The sequence below is a fragment of the Cheilinus undulatus genome, linkage group 13 (assembly GCF_018320785.1).
Source record: "Cheilinus undulatus linkage group 13, ASM1832078v1, whole genome shotgun sequence".
NCBI lineage: Eukaryota > Metazoa > Chordata > Actinopteri > Labriformes > Labridae > Cheilinus > Cheilinus undulatus.
The window spans coordinates 284,164-309,623 of NC_054877.1; the positions used below are offsets into that span (position 1 = coordinate 284,164).

Sequence of the window (25,460 nt, forward strand, 5' to 3'; positions counted from 1 at the left end):
TCATCCAAGGAACTTGGCAGATTTTTACTGTGTTTCCATCCAGTAAGTGCAAGACAGGGAGAGTTCTTTGGCTTGTGATTCACATGAGCGAGACAAGGCATCAGGAGCGGTGTTAAGGCATCCCTTTCGATAGTGCACTTTAAAGGTGAACTGCTGCAAGCGTAGTATCCAGCGTGTCAGACGGGATGTAGTTTTGGGGCAGTTGAAAGCCCAAGCCAGAGCAGCATGGTCTGTGAAGACATCAAAGTGCACTCCCTCTAGATAGTGCCTCCACTTCTCCACGGCCCAGACCACAGCAAGGCACCTCTTTCTCCGAGGTGGAGTAGTTCTTCTCAGGACCTCGGAGCATTCTAGAGGCATAGGCCACCACCCTGTCTCATTCTGGAAACACTTGTGAGAGAATGGCTCCCAGGCCGACCTCACTGGAATCTGTCTGCACTTGCAAAGGCAGGTTTGGATTGGGCTGCGCCAGGACCGGTGAGTTGTTCAAAGCCACTTTTAGAGCACCAAAGCTGGCCTGGCATTCAAATGTCCACTTCCATTCCACAACCTTCTTCTTTAGATGGTTTAGAGGGGCAGAGATGTTAGCAAAGCCAGGGATGAATTTGTGGTACCAGCCAGTGAGTCCCAAAAACCCTGTAGCTCCTTGATATCTTGCGGGACAGGGAAATCCGCCACGGCTTTGGATGGATCCACCTCAACACCTCTGGACGACACAATATGGCCGAAAAACTTGAGTTTTCACTTGAAGAACTGGCATTTCTTCATGTTTAGGCTAAGGTTGGCCACTTGCAACTTTTGGAAGACAGAGTTCAGGTCATGGAGATGTTCACGTGAGGGCGAGTACACGATAATATCGTCGATGTACACAAAGCACCTCTTGCCTCTCAGCTCTCCCAGCACCTTCTCCATCAATCGCTGAAAGGTGGCTGCTGCATTGCGGACTCCAAAGGGAATGTGTTTGAATTGGAAGAGTCTGAGGGAGGTGATGAAGGCAGTTTTTTGTTTGCTGCTCTCACCCATAGCGATCTGCCAGTAGCCCAACTGTAGATCCAGGGCACTGAACCAGGTTGCACCCTCCAGTGATTCTAGGATCTCATGGTTGATCGGCATGGGGTAGGCATCGGGGAGTGTTTTGGCATTGAGCTTCCGACAGTCTTTTCAAAATGGAGGGCCATCCGTGGATGCCCACCAGTTGTCCACCACTGCTTTAGAGGACCAGGTTGAGTTTGTGTGTGTAGTTCAATAATGTTATCCTCAGCATTACATGCTCTTAAAGATATTGTGTTTTTATTGAACTTGATGTGAAAACCCTGTAAAGCTGAGAAGAGACGGGCTGACTTGTCTTGACTTCTGAGGCGTGCTTTTGCCGAGCTTACTGGAAGTTACTGTGGGCCATGCAGTCACGAGTTGTTCGAGTTTGGCAGGCGGTTCAACCTCAATAGACGTCAGAATGGGAGAGGAAGTCCAACAGGGCAGGAGTCTGCCAGGCCGTGGCACATAATAGAGGTTTACAGACTCGGCCGTTTTAGTCCATCGGTTCATCATCGGGGACGGCAGCAGGAAAGGATGAAAAACGTATCCACTGGCAGTACGTAATCCAGAGACTCGTTTGGCCAGGTTTAATATAACCTCAGCCTCAGTAAGGAAGTGCTGTCCGATTATCATGGAAAATGCAAGATGTCTGTCCTCCATCACATGTGCCTCCATCGTCAGCTGCCGGCAATGCCAGTCCAGCCTGAAGCTTTGTTTGCTGAGGGCAGCGTGAACCGTACCATCTGCCATCACGAATCTCTGATCCACCGCTGGCAGGAGTGCTTTCTGGGCACCTTGCAGTTCTTTCCAAAGGCTTTCTCTCATGTGGATGTAGGTACTCCTGGTGTCCACTACCGCTACTCCTTGCAGGTTGTGTATGGTGAGGGGAACCAACAACAGTTCGGCTTTTGGAGTTTTGGATGGCTGCGGTTGAACTATTGCTGCGATGGACTTGTTACTGTCTTTTTTGTCTTGGCCTTTCTTGGTGGTTTTGTCAGAGGAGGCGTGAACTTTCTGCCAATATCCTTTAGCACTGGTACAGTCTCTCTCCACCAAGGAACCCACTCTGACAAGTTCCCGGACAGTAAGAACACTTCCCCTCAGGCAGCCAGCGACTTTTGGATTTATGTTGTTGAGTATACCCCTCACAATTTCATCTTCAGCCATGTCAGGTTTCCATTTAAGGCACAGCGCTTGGTAATCATAGGCAAAGTTGCGAAGGCGTTGGTCTGGTTGTTGTACCAGGTCCCTCAGCTTTTCCTCCACCTCTGCCATATAGTCCATGGGAAAGAAAGCGTTCACAAAGGCCTCCTTAAATGAAGCCCAGTCCTTTACTTGAGTTTTTGCAGCTTTCCACCAGCTGAGCGTGGGACCTTTCAAAACTGAGGACAAAGTTCCCATTAGTTCTGGGCTGGAGAGAGGGCGGAGCTCCAAAAAGTTCTCTGCTTGCTCCACGAAACTCAGAACTTCAGCAGTTTCACAACTTGGTCCAAACGTGGGAAAATCCAGACGGACTGGAGGCTTGGAGTAGAATGGGGATACACCAGGAATACTAAATATTGTTGCCATTTAGACCTTGTTTCCCTCTGAAGGTGCTAGTGAGGAACAGGCCTTAACCTCCTTTTGCCACAGCTCATCTCTACGCTTTAAACAGCTAACTACACTTTTCTCTAGTTTGGCTACTTTTTCATTGTAATCCTGTTCAATCTTTGCAAGTGCCCCACCCACATACTCTCTGAAGGCAGTTTTTCTATTTAGAAAGCTAGTAACTGAGTCCCTGAAGTTAGCCTCATGTGCGCTCAGCTTTTGCTCATCTTCCTTCATACTGCTCTGGACACTGTCCCACTCTGCCTGTGAAATATCCACTTTATTTTCCACAGCCTGTTCCTCCAGAGGGTGGAGTCCCCTCAAATCCACTTCCACCTGCTCACCAGCAGATACCTCACTGCTACCGGAACTAATGTCTGGGTTCACAGCATTGCCCTCCTGGGGTAATACAGGAACACCTTCTGTACTATCCTCCCCCAAGTGAACTCCTCTCTCTCTCTGTGATATACAGACTCTAGACTGGTAGGATTTCTGTGTGTTCAGGCAGGACTGAGTGTGAGGTCTGACCAGCACTGGTCCCCATGTGTGAACACTTTGACACTAATGACTTGCCACTGTTGTTGCAAGCTACTTGCCCTTACAGTCTTCAAGAATGTTATACATTCTGGACTAAGAAGTTCCAGTGTAAGGCCAACCAGTCTGCTCTCCTGGACTGCAGACAAAGGGTTATTGGAAACATATGAGCTGCTAAGCTGTTACTGCAAATATAGAGTGGAGCTGATTGACTTCTGTTGTCCCACTGAAATATGACAGTAAATGAATGATAAAAAAGCACATTTGAAAAGCAGCTGACTGAGACCCACAGTTAAAGCATGATTCAAACAGGAATATGAAAGAAACAGGAAGAGAGAGGAGGGAACACAGGTGGATAGACAGTTGAGTTAATAATCCAAATGAAAAGTTATAATCCACAGAAAGAAGGTACAGCGGTAATCCAACTGGAAAAACAGTTTGTAATCCAACAAAACAGATCAAATGTGGGCGTGTCAGATCGCGCTTTAGAGCTGTATCCTGAGCACTTCATAAAGGATGTTTTATGACAACAGTTAACTACACGGGACTGTCCCGATGGTCCTTACAGTCCGGTTTCCCAATCTAATCCGTAAACAGGCCGACAAACAACTCGGGTCTCTCGCGGGCACCCTGACCAGTCCAAACCATAGTCTCCTCCCCACGCACCTGTGGCGATCAGGGAAATGCGTTCGGGCCCACCTCCAAATCACAAAGTGGATACTACAGATTTACTTTTAATATGACATACACCTAATCTAATCATGTCAGATAAGATCATATGAGAAATGTTTCTGTTCTCATGCTTTCATGGCAGATTTCCACTGTTTTCCTGAGGTTAATCATTTATTGGTAACTGATATTGATTTCAGGACCACATTGAATGAGGTGGAGGGCCGTCCGTGGCCCCCCAGCCCCCAGTTGTCCAACCCTGCTTTAGAGTCAGGTTGAGTTTGTGTGTGTAGTTGTAGCTAGAAGTCCTCAGCATTACAGTGGTAAAGATATTGTGTGTGTGGATTATTGAACTTGATGTGAAAATGTAAAGCTGAGAAGAGAACGGGGCTGAGCTTTGACTTCTGAGGGACTCCACAACTTACTGTAGATCTGCTGGAGGAGAGCTGAAGTGGACCCCCTTTGTCTGTTCTCAACTGTTTCCTTGTCTTTGCTCAGACCCTGATGATGAAGTCCGGTTGGTGGGAGGATCCAGCACCTGCTCTGGTAGACTAGAGATCAAATACCAAGGAGAGTGGAGACCAGCAGATCCCCTGTACCCTTCCTGGACTCTAAAGGTCACAGCTGTGATTTGTAGAAGACTGGACTGTGGCTCTGCTGTTTCATCTAGACAGATAGAGAAATCCACTTACAGACCTGTGTGGGAGATCGACCCTGACTGTGTAGAGTCTAAATCTACATTAAAGGAATGTGTGACAACAGGGGATCGGTCCAGCTATGATGGTCTAGAAATGACCTGCTCAGGTATCAGTATTAACTCATTAGTGTCCAAATGTTTCTGAATGTTTGTCCTTCACATCACTATGTTTACAGAGTCTCATATGAACATGTCCTGCTGATTTTCTCTTGTCCATAAATCCACATTTGAATGAGTGCTAACTATTGTTGCCTTTAGACCTTGTTTCTACCTCTGTAATGGTAAACTGTGAGTTAGAGTTCAAACACAGAAACATGATTCAAAGAGCTGTGCTCATTCACAAACACTTTGAGAACAGCAAATGTGAGAAAAAGACATTTGATCATCAAACAGGTGGTCTGGAGTCCATCATTGTGGAGCTCTAACAGATTTTTGAGGAAATGAAACACATTCAAAAATGTTTTGAATGGATTTGAAATAAAGCTTGAAATGTAGGCAGTTGTACTCACTAGTTCATCAGGATAACTTCCTCCTCCATCTGCTCTGTTGTGAATCTTGTTGAGTGAAGACCAGGATCCTTGTCTCAGCCTGGTACCATCCTCCTACAGCCGAGCTTGGACAGGAACCAGTGAAGAGAAAGGACTGCTTTTAGATTGGCATCAACTTCTCTCTCTCTCCTAAATCTCCACAGACTCTGTCAGACTGGTGGACGGACTGGTCTGTGTTCAGGCAGACTGGAGGTGAGGTCTGACCAGCGCTGGTCCCCAGTGTGTGAGGAGGACTTGGACCTGCAGGGTGCTCAGGTGGTCTGCAGGGAGCTGGACTGTGGGGCTCCTTCAGTCTTCAAGGGGGGAATGTTTGGAGGAGTGGAGGCTCCGTTCTGGACTAAGAAGTTCCAGTGTGAAGGCCACGAGTCTGCTCTCCTGGACTGTCCAGACTCAGGGTTGACTGGAAACACCTGTCCAGCTGCTACAGCTGTTGGCCTCACCTGCTCAGGTAGAGCTGGAGCTTTGATTGACTTCCCTTTGTTGTCCCACTGAAAGTATGAATGAGTGAAATGAATGATTGAAAGCACATTTGAAAGTGGAGCAGCTGACTGAGACACACACAGATGAAAGCATGATTGAACAGGAATATGAAAGAAACAGGAAGAGAGAGGAGGAGCACAGGTAGACTCTGATATAGACGGACCAGTTATTCTGAGCTGAGACTGAAAGAGACTACAGACCAGGAAGACCAGACCAGTTGTTGGCTTCAAGTTGGACTCACTCTCCAAATGTGGGTCAGTCAGATCCACTTTAGAGCTTCTGAAACCTAGAGCAGGGTCTACATCAGGAAGGATGTGTAAAAACTCTTCCTCATTGTGAGAACGTGGACTGATGGTTCCATTTATTAGGGCTCTGTTTGGTGTCATCAAGCTAAAAACAGCTTCAGTGCTGCTTGGATTGAAGTGGAGGAAGTTTAATGGCGTCCAGCTTTAGATTGTTTAGAGCAGGGATGGACAACTTTGGTCACCAAGAGGGCCGCATTCATTTTAAAGTCAATGACAAAGAGCCAGATTGTTCCAGATTGTTGGATTGATCATCAATCTAAGCCCTGTGATTCCTAAACATTCACCAACAGGAAGAAGATGTAGCTTTCCTCAGGATTTATTAGACCAACATTCATGTTTTTAAACTCAAGTGCAAATAGAAATAGTTTTTCCATGAGATATACACAGAACTAAATCAATTTACAGCTGCTTTTTCACTCAACATGATCCTCACTTGGTATTTTACTCACACAGTTTCTACAAGAGCATTTAGTGATGAATAGAAAAGCTTTACAGCAACAACTGCAGCCAACAGAATCTATGAAAAAGACAAAGGAAGAAATATTGACATCAATGAAATAAATGAAAACATAAAGAAATAAAAAAGAAAAATAAATTACTAACATATAATAAAATTATAAATTTAAAGATATAGTAAATAAAATGAAATGAGAGAAATTTTAAATTTTTAATGGAATAACTAAAAATAAATCAAAAACATTAAATGAATAAAAAATAAAGAAAATGTTTGCTTAAGGTTAATAATTTATTGGTAACTGATTTTGATTTCAGGACCACATTGAATGAGGTGGAGGGCCGTCCATGGCCCCCCAGCCCCCAGTTGTCCAACCCTGCTTTAGAGTCAGGTTGAGTTTGTGTGTGTAGTTGTAGCTAGAAGGCCTCAGCATTACCATACGTACACACCTGGTGTGAACGATCGCTCAATTCATGCAAATTACACGCGCGAGTGGAGGGAGTTTACTTGCTTGATATTTTTCAATTCTCGCGAATGGCACATGTGAATAAACTCGCCCTGTGCGAGCAATCTCGCTGCCAAAAGACACGAGAAGGGACAGGCTTTCTGCTCCCACATCCGGCAACAGTTGACAACAGACATGGCTGAGCTGGACCTCGCCGTGTCTGGGTGCATCGGATCCAGGGAGACCTGCACAGCTCGGAGAAGTCCACCACCATCTTCTCCAGGAGCTTCGTTTGGATGTCGGCTAGCCCGGTTAGCCCCTGTTAGCTTGAATCAGTGCCATGATATCACTCCAGGATACCAAGGACAGACATTATCCCAGCTGCAGATACCTGTTCACCTGTCTCCGGGGAGTGATTTTGCATGTTTTGTTCATTAGTTCACGTTTTTAGTGAAAAATGACACGTGAGTGGGCGGGGGGCACTGCTCCACTGAAAGGTCACTGATTATGTCTGTTGTATGAGGACATACTGAAGTTACAGAGCTTGTCTTTGATCCATATCTCATCACAGCTCGCCACAACATATACATATATACATACATACACACAATACAGACATGTGTGTGCTGTTGTTTGTATGTTTAAAGCACATAAACACCCTGATGTAGTGATTTGAAAATTAAAATCACATGTCAAGGGGTCAACAAGCTACAGGTGGACTGGTCCTCAGGGCCTCCAGCAACATCCTCTCCACCTCCTGCTGCAGGTGGACTGGTCCTCAGGGCCTCCAGCAACATCCTCTCCACCTCCTGCTGCAGGTGGACTGGTCCTCAGGGCCTCCAGCAACATCCTCTCCACCTCCATCAGCTGCTGTCTGGAGTCACTCAGGGGTCTCCTCCTTGGGGTCTCTGTAATGGAAACAACATATTTAGTGATACTATTGTAATCAATCGAATACTACTAAGGAAACACACAGAAAAGGATCAGGTTGTGACATGAGAGGCAGCACTAGCTCTACCAAAGATAAACATACATGCATGAATTACATTATAAAATATCTGCTCTAAAGAAAGCTGTGATAGATTACTTCCCTCCTCCTTTAAAGTGCTCAGAATGATCAGTTTAATACCAAATCCATCATTTGTTGATTGATGTGGCTCTATTCATTGACATACCTGTGGGAACAGCAGCTGGAGTGGATGGGCCAGGTGTTGGAGGAGCAGAAGCAGCAGCAGGTAGTAGTGTTTCAGAGAGGAGTACATGATGTTCTGATAAAATACAAAAGTGTACATATGAACACAGTACACAGGTTCAGCTATGACACTATTTATATTCTTGTTTGTCCACAAAGTGGCAAAAGAAGACAACTTTCCATTAGTAGCCTATGAAGACATTTGTCCCTAAATATTTCCATGCTGTGTGTGCTGTCAACAAACTTTATACCTCATCTGCTGGCCCTGATCTTCATGGAAGTCCTCTGCAGCCCGACTGTCCTCGACCCCCCTCTCCATGTTACTGCTCGTCCCCCTTTGGTGATGGAGGGTCCTGATGGCCCTGCCCCCGACCCACTCCTCCACTCTGTCTCCTTTCTCCTCTTCTGCAAATACGTGTCCCTCTGTTTCTTCCATTTCCTTCATCATAACCCACCTGAATAAAACACACAACTGTCCAGTAGTGAGGGGGAAATTAGCATGCCTGACGGTGTTATGCTAACTGGGGCTGTGCTAACTATGGTGCTAACCTGGTAATAGATGGCAGAAAACGAGCGATAGACGGATGTTTGTGCAACTTACAGAGCAACCCGACCTCCTCACTGACTTTCCTCCAAGCGATCTCATTTTATTCCTGTGCCGGTGGAACAGGCAGGGTGTGTGGTAGAGCTCAGGGCACACACAGAAACAGACAAACCCGGTCTCTGCTCCATTTTCGGGTTGAATGAGCCGCTTCCTCCGGGCCGGCCCTCCATCAGGGACGTCCGGTGACGATGCCGGAGGATCTCCGTGCTGATTGGCCATCGCGGCGCGAAAATTCGCCGGAGTTCAGATATTTGAACTCGGGCGTAGACGCGATGAAGCGAACTGGTATCGAAGGCCATCCAGGTCACAAACACGCGAATTCTAACATGTGAACAGCACGTGAACAACACGTGACTACATGTCTACAACATGTAGAAAAACACGTGAACAACACGTAGAAAACGCGTCGATTTTTCACGCGTTGTTTACGTGTTGTCAACGCGTGAACAACGCGTTAACGATGCGTTGATTTCACGTGATTATGAGCCCTCTGGCCACTTGTCCAGTTTGAAGGGGTGAGAGTCATAAGTTCCCATTGGCTCCTGAGCAGTGGGGGGGGGCCAACCACTACTTAACATGATAGGGAACCTCTTCTTTCTTTGCCATTTTCTTCCTTTATTGTATAGCTTATAAAAATAAAACATTTGAATTGCAGTTTTATAACATAATATTAGTTATTAAGTTATAAAAAAAATTCAGGATAAAATTGCCTCCTTTTGCTCCACTATTGCCTTTTTTGTTAAACATTAGTGGGCATTCTAGTTCTAACACCATTCATCAAACTTTAATTTCATATTATTAAAACATTAACAGTGTTTTAGGGAAATAGTTACTGCAGTGGTACTCACAATTCTGAAACAAATATCTGTATTTGGAAAACATGAAACTTTCCTCTTTGAGCATTTTAATTTAATGTATGACCAGCAGGGGGCATACCATACAATACTCTCAGTCCTGATGAAATGATAAAATACAAGTTGATAAGAATGTCCAGATTTTAAATCACATAGTGAATACCACTGAAGCTGCACAAGCTTAACTAGCTATTTTATTAACAGAAAATATTTCAATCTGGCTCTACTTAAAAACACCCAAACAAAGCAAACAAAGTACCCAGTAAAATTAAACACTGACCGATGCAAAATGAACATAAAATTAACCCCAAACGAAATAAGAAAATATGGCTTTCACCATTAAGGTCCAGAAGTCTTTAATGTCTTTTAAATGTCGTATTTTAAGTCCGTTGCCCCGGTTGCGCTTTGTTGTTCTCAAACCCCAAATCCGTCGGTCCAAAGAAAAACATCAAAAGTAATCCAAATCCTTATTGCCGATTACTCGAACGAGCATCCAGCCGGCCAAAACACGAAAACCCAAGGTCTCACTTGGAGTTGTACTTTCAGTCCCAAAAAGCCGGGCGGGTCTGGCAGGTGCACCCTGGGCGAGGAAGATCCAACCCGCTGCTTGGAGTAAATTACCCCAGAAAACTTTCCTTTTACACAGTTTAATAAGGTTTTACTATATACATACAACTTTCTTTACTTAAGCACACTGTGTCATCTCGCTGCGGACATTAGCTGACACGGTTTCCTCATCTTTCGCGCTGCGTTTTTTGGACCTTCCTCCTTCAGCAACATAGTCTCACTCCTGGAGCGACAAATACTGACACTTCACTTCACTACCTTTCACAATTGAAATCTCTTTATCAAAACATCAAAAAACGGTGTTAAAAAGAGTGAACATGTTCCAAAAGACAGAGGGACATTCTCCACTACATGCTGTATGCTTTGGGAACAAGACTGGTGTTAAAAACTCCCTTTAAAGGTGCTTAAAAGAGCTCATTTGACATTTGAGGCCTACATGAAGCCTTTTGACCTGTTCAACCTGTTGCTCTTTGGCTCTTAGAACAAGCACATGGGATGTTTAAAAGATATGAAAGACATTAAACTGAATATTAAAACAATGAAGTATGACAGATTAACTCTTTTGTAAGGAGAGAAGGATTAAAAGTGCTAGGATGAATTAATATGGACAAGAGCATAAGAGATTTTTACTTTAAGCCAGAATTCTAAACCAAGCCTGTAGTTCCACAGATTTTATGATATAAACTTAAACAAAAATAAACAAACAAACAAATGAACAAACTAAAAACAAACAAACATTTTCTGTACTGGGCTTTGAAAGACCTCTGTGAAAGTATGACTGCAAGACCCCATGCCTATGACGTGAGACTATTTCAGTTTTTGGCTTAGAGCTGAACATCATACATGGTTGGAAAGGTCTCATCCTGGAGAGTACCATATGTGAAGATGAGGTTTCAACATGACCCCTGTTTTAAAATAATGCCCTTTGACTCTTGACCCAAGGGCATGTTTGAAGGCTTATACCGCAGCAACAAAAGGGGCTACAGACATGGGAATAACAGTTTTAGAGAGGTCTTGGAACAAAGTACCACGTGAGGGTAGTCAGCTCACCAAAACAACACGGGGAGCAGCTAAATATGATTAAAATTTATTTTAACATATGTATCAATTATTTTTTAAATATCTGATAACATACATTTACATACTATTCTTCTGGTTTCAACTTTTAATACATGAATGTACATTTATCTGCTAGATATATTTGTTACTACAGCTGAAGTAGTGGTAATAGCACACATTGATATTTGTACCAGGGTGAAAATAACCTTTGCCTTTAAATGATTGGCTGAACACTTACTTCTCAGGTAAATGGCTTAATAAGAATTTTCAGGGTGGCCTAGGACTTAAAGCAGTCTACATCTGTTGTCAGGCAATCCAAATTAAATTACTATTTGACCTATTAAGTTCTCATTCTAATCCTGAAGGTCTTTAGAAGGCTATACATTTCATTAAAATGGGTAATAACACCTGTGCAGCCCCAGCAGCCCTCTTACCTGTCCAAGCCCACAGCTGCCCAAGCATCTGTATCCTAAACCAGCATTGGGCGAAATTAAAATATATTAATGTGGTTCAACAGTTTTAATTGCATCCTGACCCAAGATCATGGAAATGTGGCACAGAGTGTATTTATATGCATTTGCTCAGCTGTTATTCTTTATACAATATAGTATATTTCCAGATCTAACAGTGGACCTATATCTACGTGTATTTGCTGATTAATCTATATACAGTATACATTTAATTGTCATAATTACAGATATCCCCCAATTTAATTTATTTCTAATTTGAGGATAAATGCATGCAATCATCTGTTGGTAGGCTATAGAAGTTGCTGGCTGGCCGTTGATATCGAGTAGCCTGAGTAAAACTGCCACTGAAGACCAACAAACTGATCGATTTTTGTCATTTATTCTTGCAGAACAAATCTTAATCCTTCATTTAAAATATTTCACCCCATTCTATGGGTGTAACACAAACGGTCTGGTGGCTCCAGCAGCAGACGTCTCTCATTATTTGACAATAAAATCATGGGTCTGGCTATCAATCTGTTAACTCCAAGTTAACCTATTAACTTTAAGTTTGTGAACTTGCTGTTGTCTTGTCCTGAGTTTTTGGTACGGTAGTGTATACAATACAGACTCTGTAATTATCATATTCAAAGGAATTCATATGTCCAATCAAGATATTTTACATATTCTTAATTTATTATTTTATACACTTTGTTTAGCTATTTTTTAATATGTATTATTTGCACACTGGTCTTATTTGTATGATTTCTAAATTGAAAAAAAAAAAACAAGAAACAGGAAACAGGCTTGACTCAAGTGCAAGAGGTGCAAGTCAGTTGCAGGCTGCGTATTTGCTTGTTAAGCTGCAGCCAATCACAACGCATTTTCCCCTCCCCCACTCATTTGCAGCCACCATGAGACCTGGCCGTGGCTACATGTTTCAGCGCTATCCGTTGGTGGCGGACAGTGCAGTATGTCGAGTCGAGATTACATCAGCGCTATGAGCAGCAGGTTTAATGCTATAGTTGAACGAATTCAGACCAGACAGGAGCAGCCGAGGTCTTCCGAGAGTCTTGTAGAAAGGTAAGTACTTTGAATTATGCACAGTGAGGTTCAGAAGGTTGAAGTTTGTGTCGGTATTGTAACGTTATTTATGTTGAGTCTCCTTAAGCTAACCACAATGAACCACTGACGGAGTAGTTTAAGTAAATCATTTAAGTAATGTTGATAAAATAATAAAATACACTCATTTCATCAGGGAGGTTACGATTCTTGTAACGTTACTGCGTCCATGGTTGAAGTGTGCGTTGTAGTGTTGGCTAACATTAGCCTTTAGCAAGCTAACTTGGCAAAAATGCCATGCTTGGAAATGACACGTTGGATAGAAAGATTTCAGCCATTTAAGGTTTTATAACATAGAGGACTCCTTAGGACGCCGTTTGAACAGCTCATTTTTAAATATTTATCGATAGCAGTGAAATGACAGTTTGGTAATAGGCCTACATTTACTACAGTTTTTAAGGAGGTTTTTAAAACGGTTGGACCCAGTATTTTATGTGTAGGTTATCTACTCCATTTTGATTACAATTTATTCTTTTAGGAAACCTTGGTAAAATAGGCTTTTTTTCTGTCACTTTTTGAGGTTGAGGATGTTCAGGCAAAATGCTGCCTCCAAAAGAGAGCCATGGAGGAGGGGGCAAACAAGACTTGCCACTTTCAGAGTTGGTCTCCTCCTCCATCCTGATATGGAAACATCCCATCCACAAAAAGGTATGTTACAATATGTTTGATAATGCATAGACTACATTATATGTTGCTGTAAGAGAATGTTGCACAAGTGACTTGTTTGTAGTGATTTTCTTTTATGCAATTTGCATTGTAGCAGAAGCTTTGAGAAAATAAAGGTGCCAGTGTCCTTGTCAGGAGTTCCATGGTGTCCTCAGAAATGCGTTTCCGAGAATGGGCAGCACTGATTTTGAGTTGGCAAGGGTAGATTGTCATAAAAAAATTTCAAGACTTCAAGTTTCTCCACTGTCACCATCTGTGCTGAAAGCCAGCAGAGAGCTTAATCGATCAGCTTTATATATACTCCCAAAGGTACTTCACATTGACCATACCTTGAGCTGATGTTGTGTTTAATCATAAACTGAATTTTTAATGTGTAAATCTAATTGTCACTGTATTGGGTTGACCTGTTCAAGTGGATTTGGTGATTCCTACTGATGCATATAACTGAATTATGTCATAGTAACATTTACTCCCTACTTTTTAAAGGAGAGTCTGGCAGAGGAGGTTGGAGAACAGCAAGATGGGAGTAATGTAAGAATATTTTTTACCATCTTACAAATCTGTGACAAGCAACATTTTAGCAGTATATTATAGGTATTAACATCCAGATGATCGATTAACCAATAGGCCTACATTATTTTGGTCTCTTTATGCTGCAGAATAAGTCTTGGGCTCTAGCCAAAACCTGTACCAAGATGATGTAGGCACCTTTATCAATACCTGTGTACGCTCCATTTAAAGGCAGTGTTAGTAACCATTTCCAATGAACACTTTTTTATATATTTTTTGAAATGGTCTTTACACCCCAACAGCAATAAATAACTTATGGCAAAACTTACTAGATTTTCTACATTACCAACCGTGCCTTTTTAAAGCTGTTTATGGGCTTATTGTATACTTCATATATATGCACATCATTTGCAAAAAATGGGGTTCTGTTCTGGTGTTTTGAAGGATGTACAGGTGGTCCAAACTTCACATAACTCCCAAGAGAGGCCTCATACAATGGAGAGGGATGTAAGTACAGTTATCAGCACTCTTTGCATTATGTAATGAGCATTTATCTGTGACAATTATTACCTAACATCACCATTTTGGAAGTGTTAGTAAATTGTTGACATTGCTATATCACATTTATTGATGTGTTTCAGGAAGTTTTACAGGTTGTACAGGAATCTCATGACACAGACATGGTGGAAGTAGCAGATGATGGATAGAAGTAGCAGATAATGGAGTAGAAGTAACAGATGATGGAGTAGAAGTAACAGATGATGGAGTAGAAGTAGCAGATGATGGAGTAGAAGTAACAGATGATGGAGTAGAAGTAACAGATGATGGAGTAGAAGTAGCAGATGATGAGTAGAAGTAGCAGATGATGGAGTAGAAGTAACAGATGATGGAGTAGAAGTAGCAGATGATGAGTGGAAGTAACAGATGATGGAGTAGAAGTAGCAGATGATGAGTAGAAGTAGCAGATGATGGAGTAGAAGTAACAGATGATGGAGTAGAAGTAACAGATGATGGAGTAGAAGTAGCAGATGATGGAGTAGAAGTAACAGATGATGGAGTAGAAGTAACAGATGATGGAGTAGAAGTAGCAGATGATGAGTAGAAGTAACAGATGATGGAGTAGAAGTAACAGATGATGGAGTAGAAGTAACAGATGATGAGTAGAAGTAACAGATGATGGAGTAGAAGTAACAGATGATGGAGTAGAAGTAACAGATGATGGAGTAGAAGTAGCAGATGATGAGTGGAAGTAACAGATGATGGAGTAGAAGTAACAGATGATGGAGTAGAAGTAACAGATGATGGAGTAGAAGTAACAGATGATGGAGTAGAAGTAGCAGATGATGAGTGGAAGTAACAGATGATGGAGTAGAAGTAACAGATGATGGAGTAGAAGTAACAGATGATGGAGTAGAAGTAACAGATGATGGAGTAGAAGTAACAGATGATGGAGTAGAAGTAACAGATGATGGAGTAGAAGTAACAGATGATGGAGTAGAAGTAACAGATGATGGAGTAGAAGTAACAGATGATGGAGTAGAAGTAGCAGATGATGAGTAGAAGTAACAGATGATGGAGTAGAAGTAACAGATGATGGAGTAGAAGTAACAGATGATGGAGTAGAAGTAACAGATGATGGAGTAGAAGTAACAGATGATGGAGTAGAAGTAACAGATGATGGAGTAGAAGTAACAGATGATGGAGTAGAAGTAACAGATGATGGAGTAGAAGTAGCAGATGATGAGTGGAAGTAACAGATGATGGAGTAGAAGTAGCAGATGATGAGTAGAAGTAGCAGATGATGGAGTAGAAGTAACAGATGATGGAGTAGAAGTAACAGATGATGGAGTAGAAGTAGCAGATGATGAGTAGCAGTAACAGATGATGGAGTAGAAGTAGCAGATGATGGAGTAGAAGTAACAGATGATGGAGTAGAAGTAACAGATGATGGAGTAGAAGTAGCAGATGATGGAGTAGAAGTAGCAGATGATGGAGTAGAAGTAGCAGATGATGAGTGGAAGTAACAGATGATGGAGTAGAAGTAGCAGATGATGAGTGGAAGTAACAGATGATGGAGTAGAAGTAGCAGATGATGAGTAGAAGTAGCAGATGATGGAGTAGAAGTAACAGATGATGGAGTAGAAGTAACAGATGATGAGTAGAAGTAGCAGATGATGAGTGGAAGTAACAGATGATGGAGTAGAAGTAACAGATGATGGAGTAGAAGTAACAGATGATGGAGTAGAAGTAGCAGATGATGGAGTAGAAGTAACAGATGATGGAGTAGAAGTAACAGATGATGGAGTAGAAGTAGCAGATGATGAGTAGCAGTAACAGATGATGGAGTAGAAGTAGCAGATGATGGAGTAGAAGTAGCAGATGATGGAGTAGAAGTAACAGATGATGGAGTAGAAGTAACAGATGATGGAGTAGAAGTAGCAGATGATGAGTAGCAGTAACAGATGATGGAGTAGAAGTAGCAGATGATGGAGTAGAAGTAACAGATGATGGAGTAGAAGTAACAGATGATGGAGTAGAAGTAGCAGATGATGAGTAGCAGTAACAGATGATGGAGTAGAAGTAGCAGATGATGAGTAGCAGTAACAGATGATGGAGTAGAAGTAACAGATGATGAGTAGCAGTAACAGATGATGGAGTAGAAGTAACAGATGATGGAGTAGAAGTAGCAGATGATGGAGTAGAAGTAACAGATGATGGAGTAGAAGTAACAGATGATGGAGTAGAAGTAGCAGATGATGGAGTAGAAGTAACAGATGATGAGTAGCAGTAACAGATGATGGAGTAGAAGTAGCAGATGATGGAGTAGAAGTAACAGATGATGGAGTAGAAGTAACAGATGATGGAGTAGAAGTAGCAGATGATGAGTAGAAGTAACAGATGATGGAGTAGAAGTAACAGATGATGGAGTAGAAGTAACAGATGATGAGTAGAAGTAACAGATGATGGAGTAGAAGTAGCAGATGATGGAGTAGAAGTAACAGATGATGGAGTAGAAGTAACAGATGATGAGTAGAAGTAACAGATGATGGAGTAGAAGTAACAGATGATGGAGTAGAAGTAGCAGATGATGGAGTAGAAGTAGCAGATGATGGAGTAGAAGTAACAGATGATGGAGTAGAAGTAACAGATGATGAGTAGAAGTAACAGATGATGGAGTAGAAGTAACAGATGTTGGAGTAGAAGTAGCAGATGATGAGTAGAAGTAACAGATGATGGAGTAGAAGTAACAGATGATGAGTAGAAGTAACAGATGATGGAGTAGAAGTAACAGATGTTGGAGTAGAAGTAGCAGATGATGAGTAGAAGTAACAGATGATGGAGTAGAAGTAGCAGATGTTGGAGTAGAAGTAGCAGATGATGGAGTAGAAGTAACAGATGATGGAGTAGAAGTAGCAGATGATGGAGTAGAAGTAGCAGATGATGAGTGGAAGTAACAGATGATGGAGTAGAAGTAGCAGATGATGAGTAGAAGTAGCAGATGATGAGTAGAAGTAGCAGATGATGAGTAGAAGTAGCAGATGATGAGTGGAAGTAGCAGATGATGGAGTGGAAGTAGCAGATGATGGAGTAGAAGTAGCAGATGATGAGTGGAAGTAGCAGAGGATGAGTGGAAGTAGCAGATGATGAGTGGAAGTAGCAGATGATGGAGTAGAAGTAGCAGATGATGGAGTGGAAGTAGCAGATGATGGAGTGGAAGTAGCAGAGGATGAGTGGAAGTAGCAGATGATGAGTGGAAGTAGCAGATGATGGAGTGGAAGTAGCAGATGATGGAGTGGAAGTAGCAGATGATGGAGTGGAAGTAGCAGATGATGGAGTGGAAGTAGCAGAGGATGAGTGGAAGTAGCAGATGATGGAGTGGAAGTAGCAGATGATGGAGTAGAAGTAGCAGATGATGGAGTGGAAGTAGCAGAGGATGAGTGGAAGTAGCAGATGATGGAGTGGAAGTAGCAGATGATGGAGTAGAAGTAGCAGATGATGGAGTGGAAGTAGCAGAGGATGAGTGGAAGTAGCAGATGATGGAGTGGAAGTAGCAGATGATGGAGTAGAAGTAGCAGATGATGAGTGGAAGTAGCAGATGATGGAGTAGAAGTAGCAGATGATGGAGTAGAAGTAACAGATGATGGAGTAGAAGTAGCAGATGATGGAGTAGAAGTAACAGAGGATGGAGTAGAAGTAGCAGATGATGGAGTAGAAGTAGCAGATGATGGAGTAGAAGTAACAGATGATGGAGTAGAAGTAGCAGATGATGAGTAGAAGTAACAGATGATGGAGTAGAAGTAGCAGATGATGGAGTAGAAGATGATGGAGTAGAAGTAGCAGATGATGGAGTAGAAGTAGCAGATGATGGAGTAGAAGTAACAGATGATGGAGTAGAAGTAGCAGATGATGGAGTAGAAGTAGCAGATGATGGAGTAGAAGATGATGGAGTAGAAGTAGCAGATGATGGAGTAGAAGTAGCAGATGATGGAGTGGAAGTAACAGATGAAGGAGTAGAAGATGATGGAGTAGAAGTAGCAGATGATGGAGTGGAAGTAACAGATGATGGAGTAGAAGATGATGGAGTAGAAGTAGCAGATGATGGAGTGGAAGTCGCAGATGATGGAGTGGAAGTAACAGATGAAGGAGTAGAAGATGATGGAGTAGAAGATGATGGAGTAGAAGTAGCAGATGATGGAGTGGAAGTAGCAGATGATGGAGTGGAAGTAACAGATGAAGGAGTAGAAGATGATGGAGTAGAAGATGATGGAGTAGAAGTAGCAGATGATGGAGTGGAAGTAACAGATGAAGGAGTAGAAGATGATGGAGTAGAAGATGATGGAGTAGAAGTAGCAGATGATGGAGTAGAAGTAACAGATGATGGAGTAGAAGTAGCAGATGATGGAGTAGAAGTAGCAGATGATGGAGTAGAAGATGATGGAGTAGAAGTAGCAGATGATGGAGTAGAAGATGATGGAGTGGAAGTAACAGATGATGGAGTAGAAGTAACAGATGATGGAGTAGAAGTAGCAGATGATGGAGTAGAAGTAGCAGATGATGGAGTAGAAGTAACAGATGATGGAGTAGAAGTAGCAGATGATGGAGTAGAAGTAGCAGATGATGGAGTAGAAGTAACAGATGATGGAGTAGAAGTAGCAGAGGATGGAGTAGAAGTAGCAGATGATGGAGTGGAAGTAACAGATGATGGAGTAGAAGTAGCAGATGATGGAGTAGAAGTAGCAGAGGATGGAGTAGAAGTAGCAGATGATGGAGTGGAAGTAGCAGATGATGGAGTAGAAGTAGCAGATGATGAGTGGAAGTAGCAGATGATGGAGTAGAAGTAGCAGATGATGGAGTAGAAGTAGCAGATGATGGAGTGGAAGTAACAGATGATGGAGTAGAAGTAGCAGATGATGGAGTAGAAGTAGCAGATGATGGAGTAGAAGTAGCAGATGATGGAGTAGAAGTAGCAGATGATGGAGTAGAAGTAGCAGATGATGGAGTAGAAGTAGCAGATGATGAGTGGAAGTAGCAGATGATGGAGTAGAAGTAGCAGATGATGGAGTAGAAGTAGCAGATGATGAGTGGAAGTAGCAGATGATGGAGTGGAAGTAGCAGATGATGAGTGGAAGTAGCAGATGATGGAGTGGAAGTAGCAGATGATGAGTGGAAGTAGCAGATGATGGAGTAGAAGTAGCAGATGATGGAGTAGAAGTAGCAGATGATGAGTGGAAGTAGCAGATGATGGAGTAGAAGTAGCAGATGATGAGTGGAAGTAGCAGATGATGGGTGGAAGTAGCAGATGATGGAGTAGAAGTAGCAGATGATGGAGTAGAAGTAGCAGATGATGAGTGGAAGTAGCAGATGATGGAGTAGAAGTAGCAGATGATGGAGTAGAAGTAGCAGATGATGAGTGGAAGTAGCAGATGATGGAGTAGAAGTAGCAGATGATGAGTGGAAGTAGCAGATGATGGAGTAGAAGTAGCAGATGATGGAGTAGAAGTAGCAGATGATGGAGTGGAAGTAGCAGATGATGAGTGGAAGTAGCAGATGATGGAGTGGAAGTAGCAGATGATGAGTGGAAGTAACAGATGATGGAGTAGAAGTAACAGATGATGGAGTAGAAGTAACAGATGATGAGTAGAAGTAACAGATGATGGAGTAGAAGTAGCAGATGATGAGTGGAAGTAGCAGATGATGGGTGGAAGTAGCAGATGATGGAGTGGAAGTAACAGATGATGGAGTGGAAGTAGTCAGATGATTTTGCTGATGTAAGCTTTTGTCTTTTCTGAGTATCATATGAGGGACTTTGAATATAATACAAAGTCAATCATAAATCGGTTGAATGTTTTTACATTTCTTAATGTTGCCCAATAGGATTTACATGAGTGGCGTGCCCTTTGCGCAAGACAAGATGAGGAATACCTTAAGAGTCCGCAGACTGACCAAGAAAGGGTAGGCACAGTCAGCCATTTTTATAAAATGTATATACTGTATGTGTGTGTGTGTATATATATATATATATATATATATATATATATATATATATATATATACATACATATATATACAGTTGAAACCAGAAGTTTACATACACTATATAAAAAGGCACATAAACTTTTTTTTCTCACCATCTAACATTAAATCAGATTAAACTTTTCCTGTTTTTGGTCAATTAGGATTACCAAAATTATTTCTATTTGCTAAATGCCAGAATAATGAGAGAGATCATTTTTTAGACATTTTTTTATGATTTTCTTGAGAGTCAGAAGTTTACATAAACTAAGATTACTATGCCTTTAAACAATCTGGGAAAGCCCAGATGATGATGTCATGTCTTTGGAAGCCTCTGATAGGTTTATTGACAACATTTGAGTTAATTAGAGGCACACCTGTGGATGTATTTTAAGGCACACCTGAAACACACTGCTTCTTTGTGTAACATCATGGGAAAATCAAAAGAAATCAGCCAAGATATCAGGAAGAGAATTGTGGACTTGCACAAGTCTGGTTCATCCTTGGGTGCAATTTCCAGATGCCTGAAGGTGCCACGTTCATCTGTTCAAACAATTATACACAAGTATAAACACCATGGGAATGTCCAGCCATCATACCGCTCAGGAAGGAGACGGGTTCTGTGTCCCAGAGATGAACGTGCTTTGGTCCAAAAAGTGCATCTCAACCCAAGAACAAAAGCAAAAGACCTTGTGAAGATGCTGGCTGAAGCTGGTAAGAGTGTGTCATTATCAACAGTCAAACAAGTCCTGTACCCACATGGGCTGAAAGGCCACTCTCCCAGGAAGAAGCCATTACTCCAAAAGAAACATAAAAAAGCCAGATTACAGTTTGCAAATGCACACAGGGACAAAGACCTTCATTCTTGGAGACATGTTCTGTGGTCTGACCAAACTAAAATTGAACTTTTTGGCCATAATGACCATCGTTACATTTGGAGAAAAAAGGGGGAAGCTTGCAAGCCTGAGAACACCATCCCAACTGTGAAACATGGGGGTGGCAGCATCATGTTGTGGGGTTGTTTTGCTGCAGGAGGGACTGGTGCACTTCACAAAATAGATGGCATCATGAGGAAAGAACATTATGTGGAAATACTGAAGCAACATCTCAAGACATCAGCCAGGAAGTTAAAGCTTGGGCGCAAATGGGTTTTCCAAATGGACAATGACCCTAAGCATACTGCCAAACTGGTTACAAAGTGGCTTAAGGATAACAAAGTCAATGTTTTGGAGTGGCCATCACAAAGCCCTGATCTCAATCCCACTGAAAATTTATGGGCAGAGCTGAAAAGGCATGTGTGAGCAAGGCGGCCTACAAACTTGGCTCAGTTACACCAGTTCTGCCAGGAGGAATGGGCCAAAATTCCTGCAAACTATTGTGAGAAGCTTGTGGAAGCATATCCAAAAGGCAATGCTACCAAATACTAATGAAATGTATGTAAACTTCTGACTCTCAAGAAAATAATAAAAAATTGTCTAAAAAATGATCTCTCTCATTATTCTGGCATTTAGCAAATAGAAATAATTTTGGTAATCCTAATTGACCAAAAACAGGAAAAGTTTAACCTGATTTAATGTTAGACGGTGAGAAAAAAAAGTTTATGTGCCTTTTTATATAGTGTATGTAAACTTCTGGTTTCAACTGTATATATATAAATAAATAATTTGGATGTTTTGTTCCCCCCACAGGACCAGGCACAGCACAGAGAAGCAGACGTTTCCAGAAAACTCAAAGAGGCATAGTGTAACTCATTTGTTTTTTAATTGAATTAAGCATAGACAGGTTTATTTTATTTTTTTGTTCTCTTTTGACCGGCTTTGGAGAGAAGACGGCTTAATTTAAGCAATCACGCCAAGCCGCAGGATGGCATTCCACTGCAGGTGAAATATCCTGATGGTCATGCTGTAAGGAGGAGATTTCACCTCATGCAGCCAATTCAGGTACTTGAAAACTGTATTTAGATATCGGGATACCTCATGGTGCATTATTGCTGATTTAGAAAAATCCCCAAAATTTAAAACTAAGGATTTAAAGTAAATGAAAACACTGTCAATGTACTTTTTGTTTTTCTTTAATTGTACAAGAACTTCTAACAAGGAGATTATGTTGGCTCAGCATTAATATATTTTTTCTTTTTTTTGAAGCATCTATTTGACTTTGTTGGCTCAGATGACATGGCAACAGAGGTGTTCTCTATTCAGAGAGCCAGGGCATCACCAATAAGAAGTACAACAATGGGCAGAATAATTGATCATATCAATGAATCCTGCACTGTTTTTGTAATCTGGGATGACGTAATGGACACAGACATTGCTGTGAGACTCCTGTATTACTATCTAATTTAAAACTTCATTATTTAATGGTAATTGAGTTTACTCAGGTTTGAATTTTTGTTCTTTGCCAGGACACTCTGGTTCTGGAAGAAGAGAACACTCCTCAAAACATCTCATCCATGCCCTTGGATACAACTGCTGGCATCCAGGATTTGAGTCATGTGAATGTAAGTGGTAGTTTCCTACTTCACTATTAATACATAATTTACTGTATTGAATGAGCCAAGGCCAGCAGGCCAATCGAGTGCTTCATAGAGATTAAATACTGTATATTTACATGGTAATGCAACTGTTTTGGATGTTGCAAAACACCACCTGCAAAATGGTTCCATCAGCTGCCAACAGGCATGGACATAACAACCGGTTACCTTTGTGTGTTATTGTTCTAGATCAGACCTAAAACCTTGCTGACCACTCTAGCATCAAAGGTCTGTATTGAGGAGATACCCAGCTCTAATATGATAAATGTATGCAGAGAAAACATAATGGATGGTGCCATCCAGCCTTTGCAAGGAGGAGTTTCAATCCAGAAGCCAAATTAAGTGTCATATGTATGGATGACTTCATGCAAGCAGAGGGTTCAGTGGACGAGGGGGGCCCTACACGGGAGTTTTTCCCACTGCTTATGATGGCTCTCAAAGACAGCACCCTATTTACAGGGCCTGCATTTGTTGAAATTTTAGATTTGAGTTTGTTGTAAACACCTTATCCTGTGGATATTTGCCAACTGTTGTCTACTGGAAAATCTCTTGTTCATCATTTCCATTTTTGCAGCATTACACAGAGGTCTCTACAGAACATATGAAGTGATGATCACACTGGTGCATGGAGGAGTGTCGCCTTCTTTTTTTCCGAGAGGCTCTACCAAAACCTTTGCTCTACATCTACATCACCACCCACTCTCAAAGAAGTAGCAGATCAGGATTTGCAGTTGAAACTCAAAAAGGTTTGTCAATTTAGTCCTTACTTGCTTTTAAAAAAAAAAAAATATATATATATATATATATATATATATATAATTTGTGAAGTATCTCAAAGGCCTGCTTCTACAAATGTACTGTCAATGATGTCTTAAAGATCAGTGAGGCAGTTGATATTACAACAGCTAGGGCTGCTATTGAGGAAGCTGCAGAGAGCCTATCGTTGTTGGGGTCCCTGAGGCATATCACCACCATGGAGGGACGGGACCAGTTGGTTCAGGCTGCCACAAGTTTCTACGTGGAAGGGAGGACAAAGGAAGCCTTGCAACAGTGAGTATTTGAGTACAGTCCCACAGTTAACCTGTTATGGTGTCTATAAATTGTAAATTGTGTTAACGATTTTAAATCCTTCATTTTGTTCATGACAGTGCTACAGCAGTTGGACCAGATTTTACATGTTTTTTGGGGGGGTGATGCTTGGGTGAGCTGGAAAGTAAGTATTTATTGCTGAAAAACAAACCTTCACAGTGCCACATACTGTTGTCTAATATTGTGCACTTGCTTCTGTTTGATTGGGGCCAAAGTTTGACTGTTCACAATGTGTTAGGCCTGTCTTTGTTAAAGGATACTTAACTGGGTAATGACGATCAATTGTGTGGCACTCCTGATTCACTTACCCTTTTGCAATTGCTTAGTTCTCATCACTTGGATGTGTTGGGCTAACATGCATTTCTCTGAACATGCTTTCTTATACATCACTTGTTTTGTTTTCTATACGTGTGTGGGTGTGTGTGTGTATAGATAGATCTATATATGTCCTTTCAATTTTAGTTGTTCTTTACAGACTTGCTGAAGGACTGAACACACTTGGTCTCCTGGACCTGATGAAAATTCACCCCAGCATCTTCAAGGAGGTGTTTTCTTCATCAGAGAGGCCTTTAAAGGCTACAGATTTGATCTCCCTGTTCAAAGCAACACTGTCCCATCCTGAAAGCAACCAGTGGCGAAAAGAGAAGAGAGTGGAAGGGTACTGGAGAGACTTCCTACTAGATATTGAAGGTAACTGAATGATTCACTCTAAGGGTTGTGCTGAGTATTTTGAGATTTCATTTTAGCCACTCTGACCTTTCCTGACAATCCTGAATTATCAGCTGTTAATTGTTGTATTACTGTACAATTTTACAGATGGTGTGTTTGAGATCACAATGGAACAAATCCTGGTGCCAGCTGAGTGCCAGCTCTTGGTTTTTCCCCTCACCCAACGCTGATGTTCATTCACGAGACAGGGCGGAAGTACCCTGAAGCCAACACCTGCCTTGTCAATTTGAAACTGCCGATCCATGGCACTTATGTACAATTCACCAAGTTCATGTGTGAGGGCATTATTCAAGCTCCCAGGTTTGGTCTGGCTCAAGGTCACTGACAGCTAATTTAATAACGGCTGTATTTGTTTGGTTATTAAATGACTGAATATGATTCAAACCTGTTGCATTTTTCTTTCTATTATTCGATGTGTATGCTATTACAAGTAACCAAAGAGTCACTATAGTAGGACATTAGAAAATTACGCACATGCTCAAGTAGTCTTTAAGCTTTAGCTGGTGGGCATGTCGACCTGCTATTGTTTCTGGAATCCTTGCATCTTAGAAATGTAGGTTATGTCTACTTAAAGGTCTGTAGTTAGTCCTAACACAAAATGTGAAAGATCTCTTAATTAAAACGTATTTAGACATTTTACAGAATTTGAGCACTGCTGTTTGAAAGTGTAACTCCTATAATTAACTGCTGCACAGATCAGAGTATGAAAACTTGTTTTTTTTTGGGAAAAGTGGTGCACATTTCCCAATGTCCATAAAAATGTCCTTTTGAGCAGCAAGGTTTGTGCTACTTATGTTTGAGTCTGCCTGACACAGCTCT

The 25,460-nt window shown here is 41.7% G+C and overlaps 1 protein-coding gene and 2 long non-coding RNA genes across 3 annotated transcripts in view; 2 read left to right on the forward strand and 1 right to left on the reverse strand.

Annotated features, from left to right (window-relative positions):
- The window catches only part of LOC121519840 (scavenger receptor cysteine-rich type 1 protein M130-like), a 46,703-nt gene that overhangs the window by 4,325 nt on the left and 16,918 nt on the right, over window positions 1-25,460 (forward strand). Inside the window, exons 3-4 of the mRNA XM_041802868.1 lie at window positions 4,324-4,594; window positions 5,214-5,518. Coding sequence (XP_041658802.1) covers window positions 4,324-4,594; window positions 5,214-5,518 — 576 coding nt within the window. The remainder of the gene's footprint in view (window positions 1-4,323; window positions 4,595-5,213; window positions 5,519-25,460) is intronic.
- On the reverse strand, window positions 7,488-8,391 carry LOC121519712. Its single transcript, XR_005992734.1, has 3 exons — window positions 8,198-8,391; window positions 7,930-8,022; window positions 7,488-7,662 (listed from the first exon to the last, which is right to left on the reverse strand). It is a non-coding gene; the product is annotated as an uncharacterized LOC121519712 (long non-coding RNA).
- Window positions 12,438-24,928, forward strand: LOC121519711. Its single transcript, XR_005992733.1, has 14 exons — window positions 12,438-12,562; window positions 13,122-13,249; window positions 13,362-13,576; window positions 13,754-13,798; window positions 14,222-14,284; window positions 20,153-20,230; window positions 21,979-22,230; window positions 22,435-22,605; window positions 22,695-22,790; window positions 23,398-23,569; window positions 23,701-23,873; window positions 23,972-24,036; window positions 24,388-24,602; window positions 24,729-24,928. It is a non-coding gene; the product is annotated as an uncharacterized LOC121519711 (long non-coding RNA).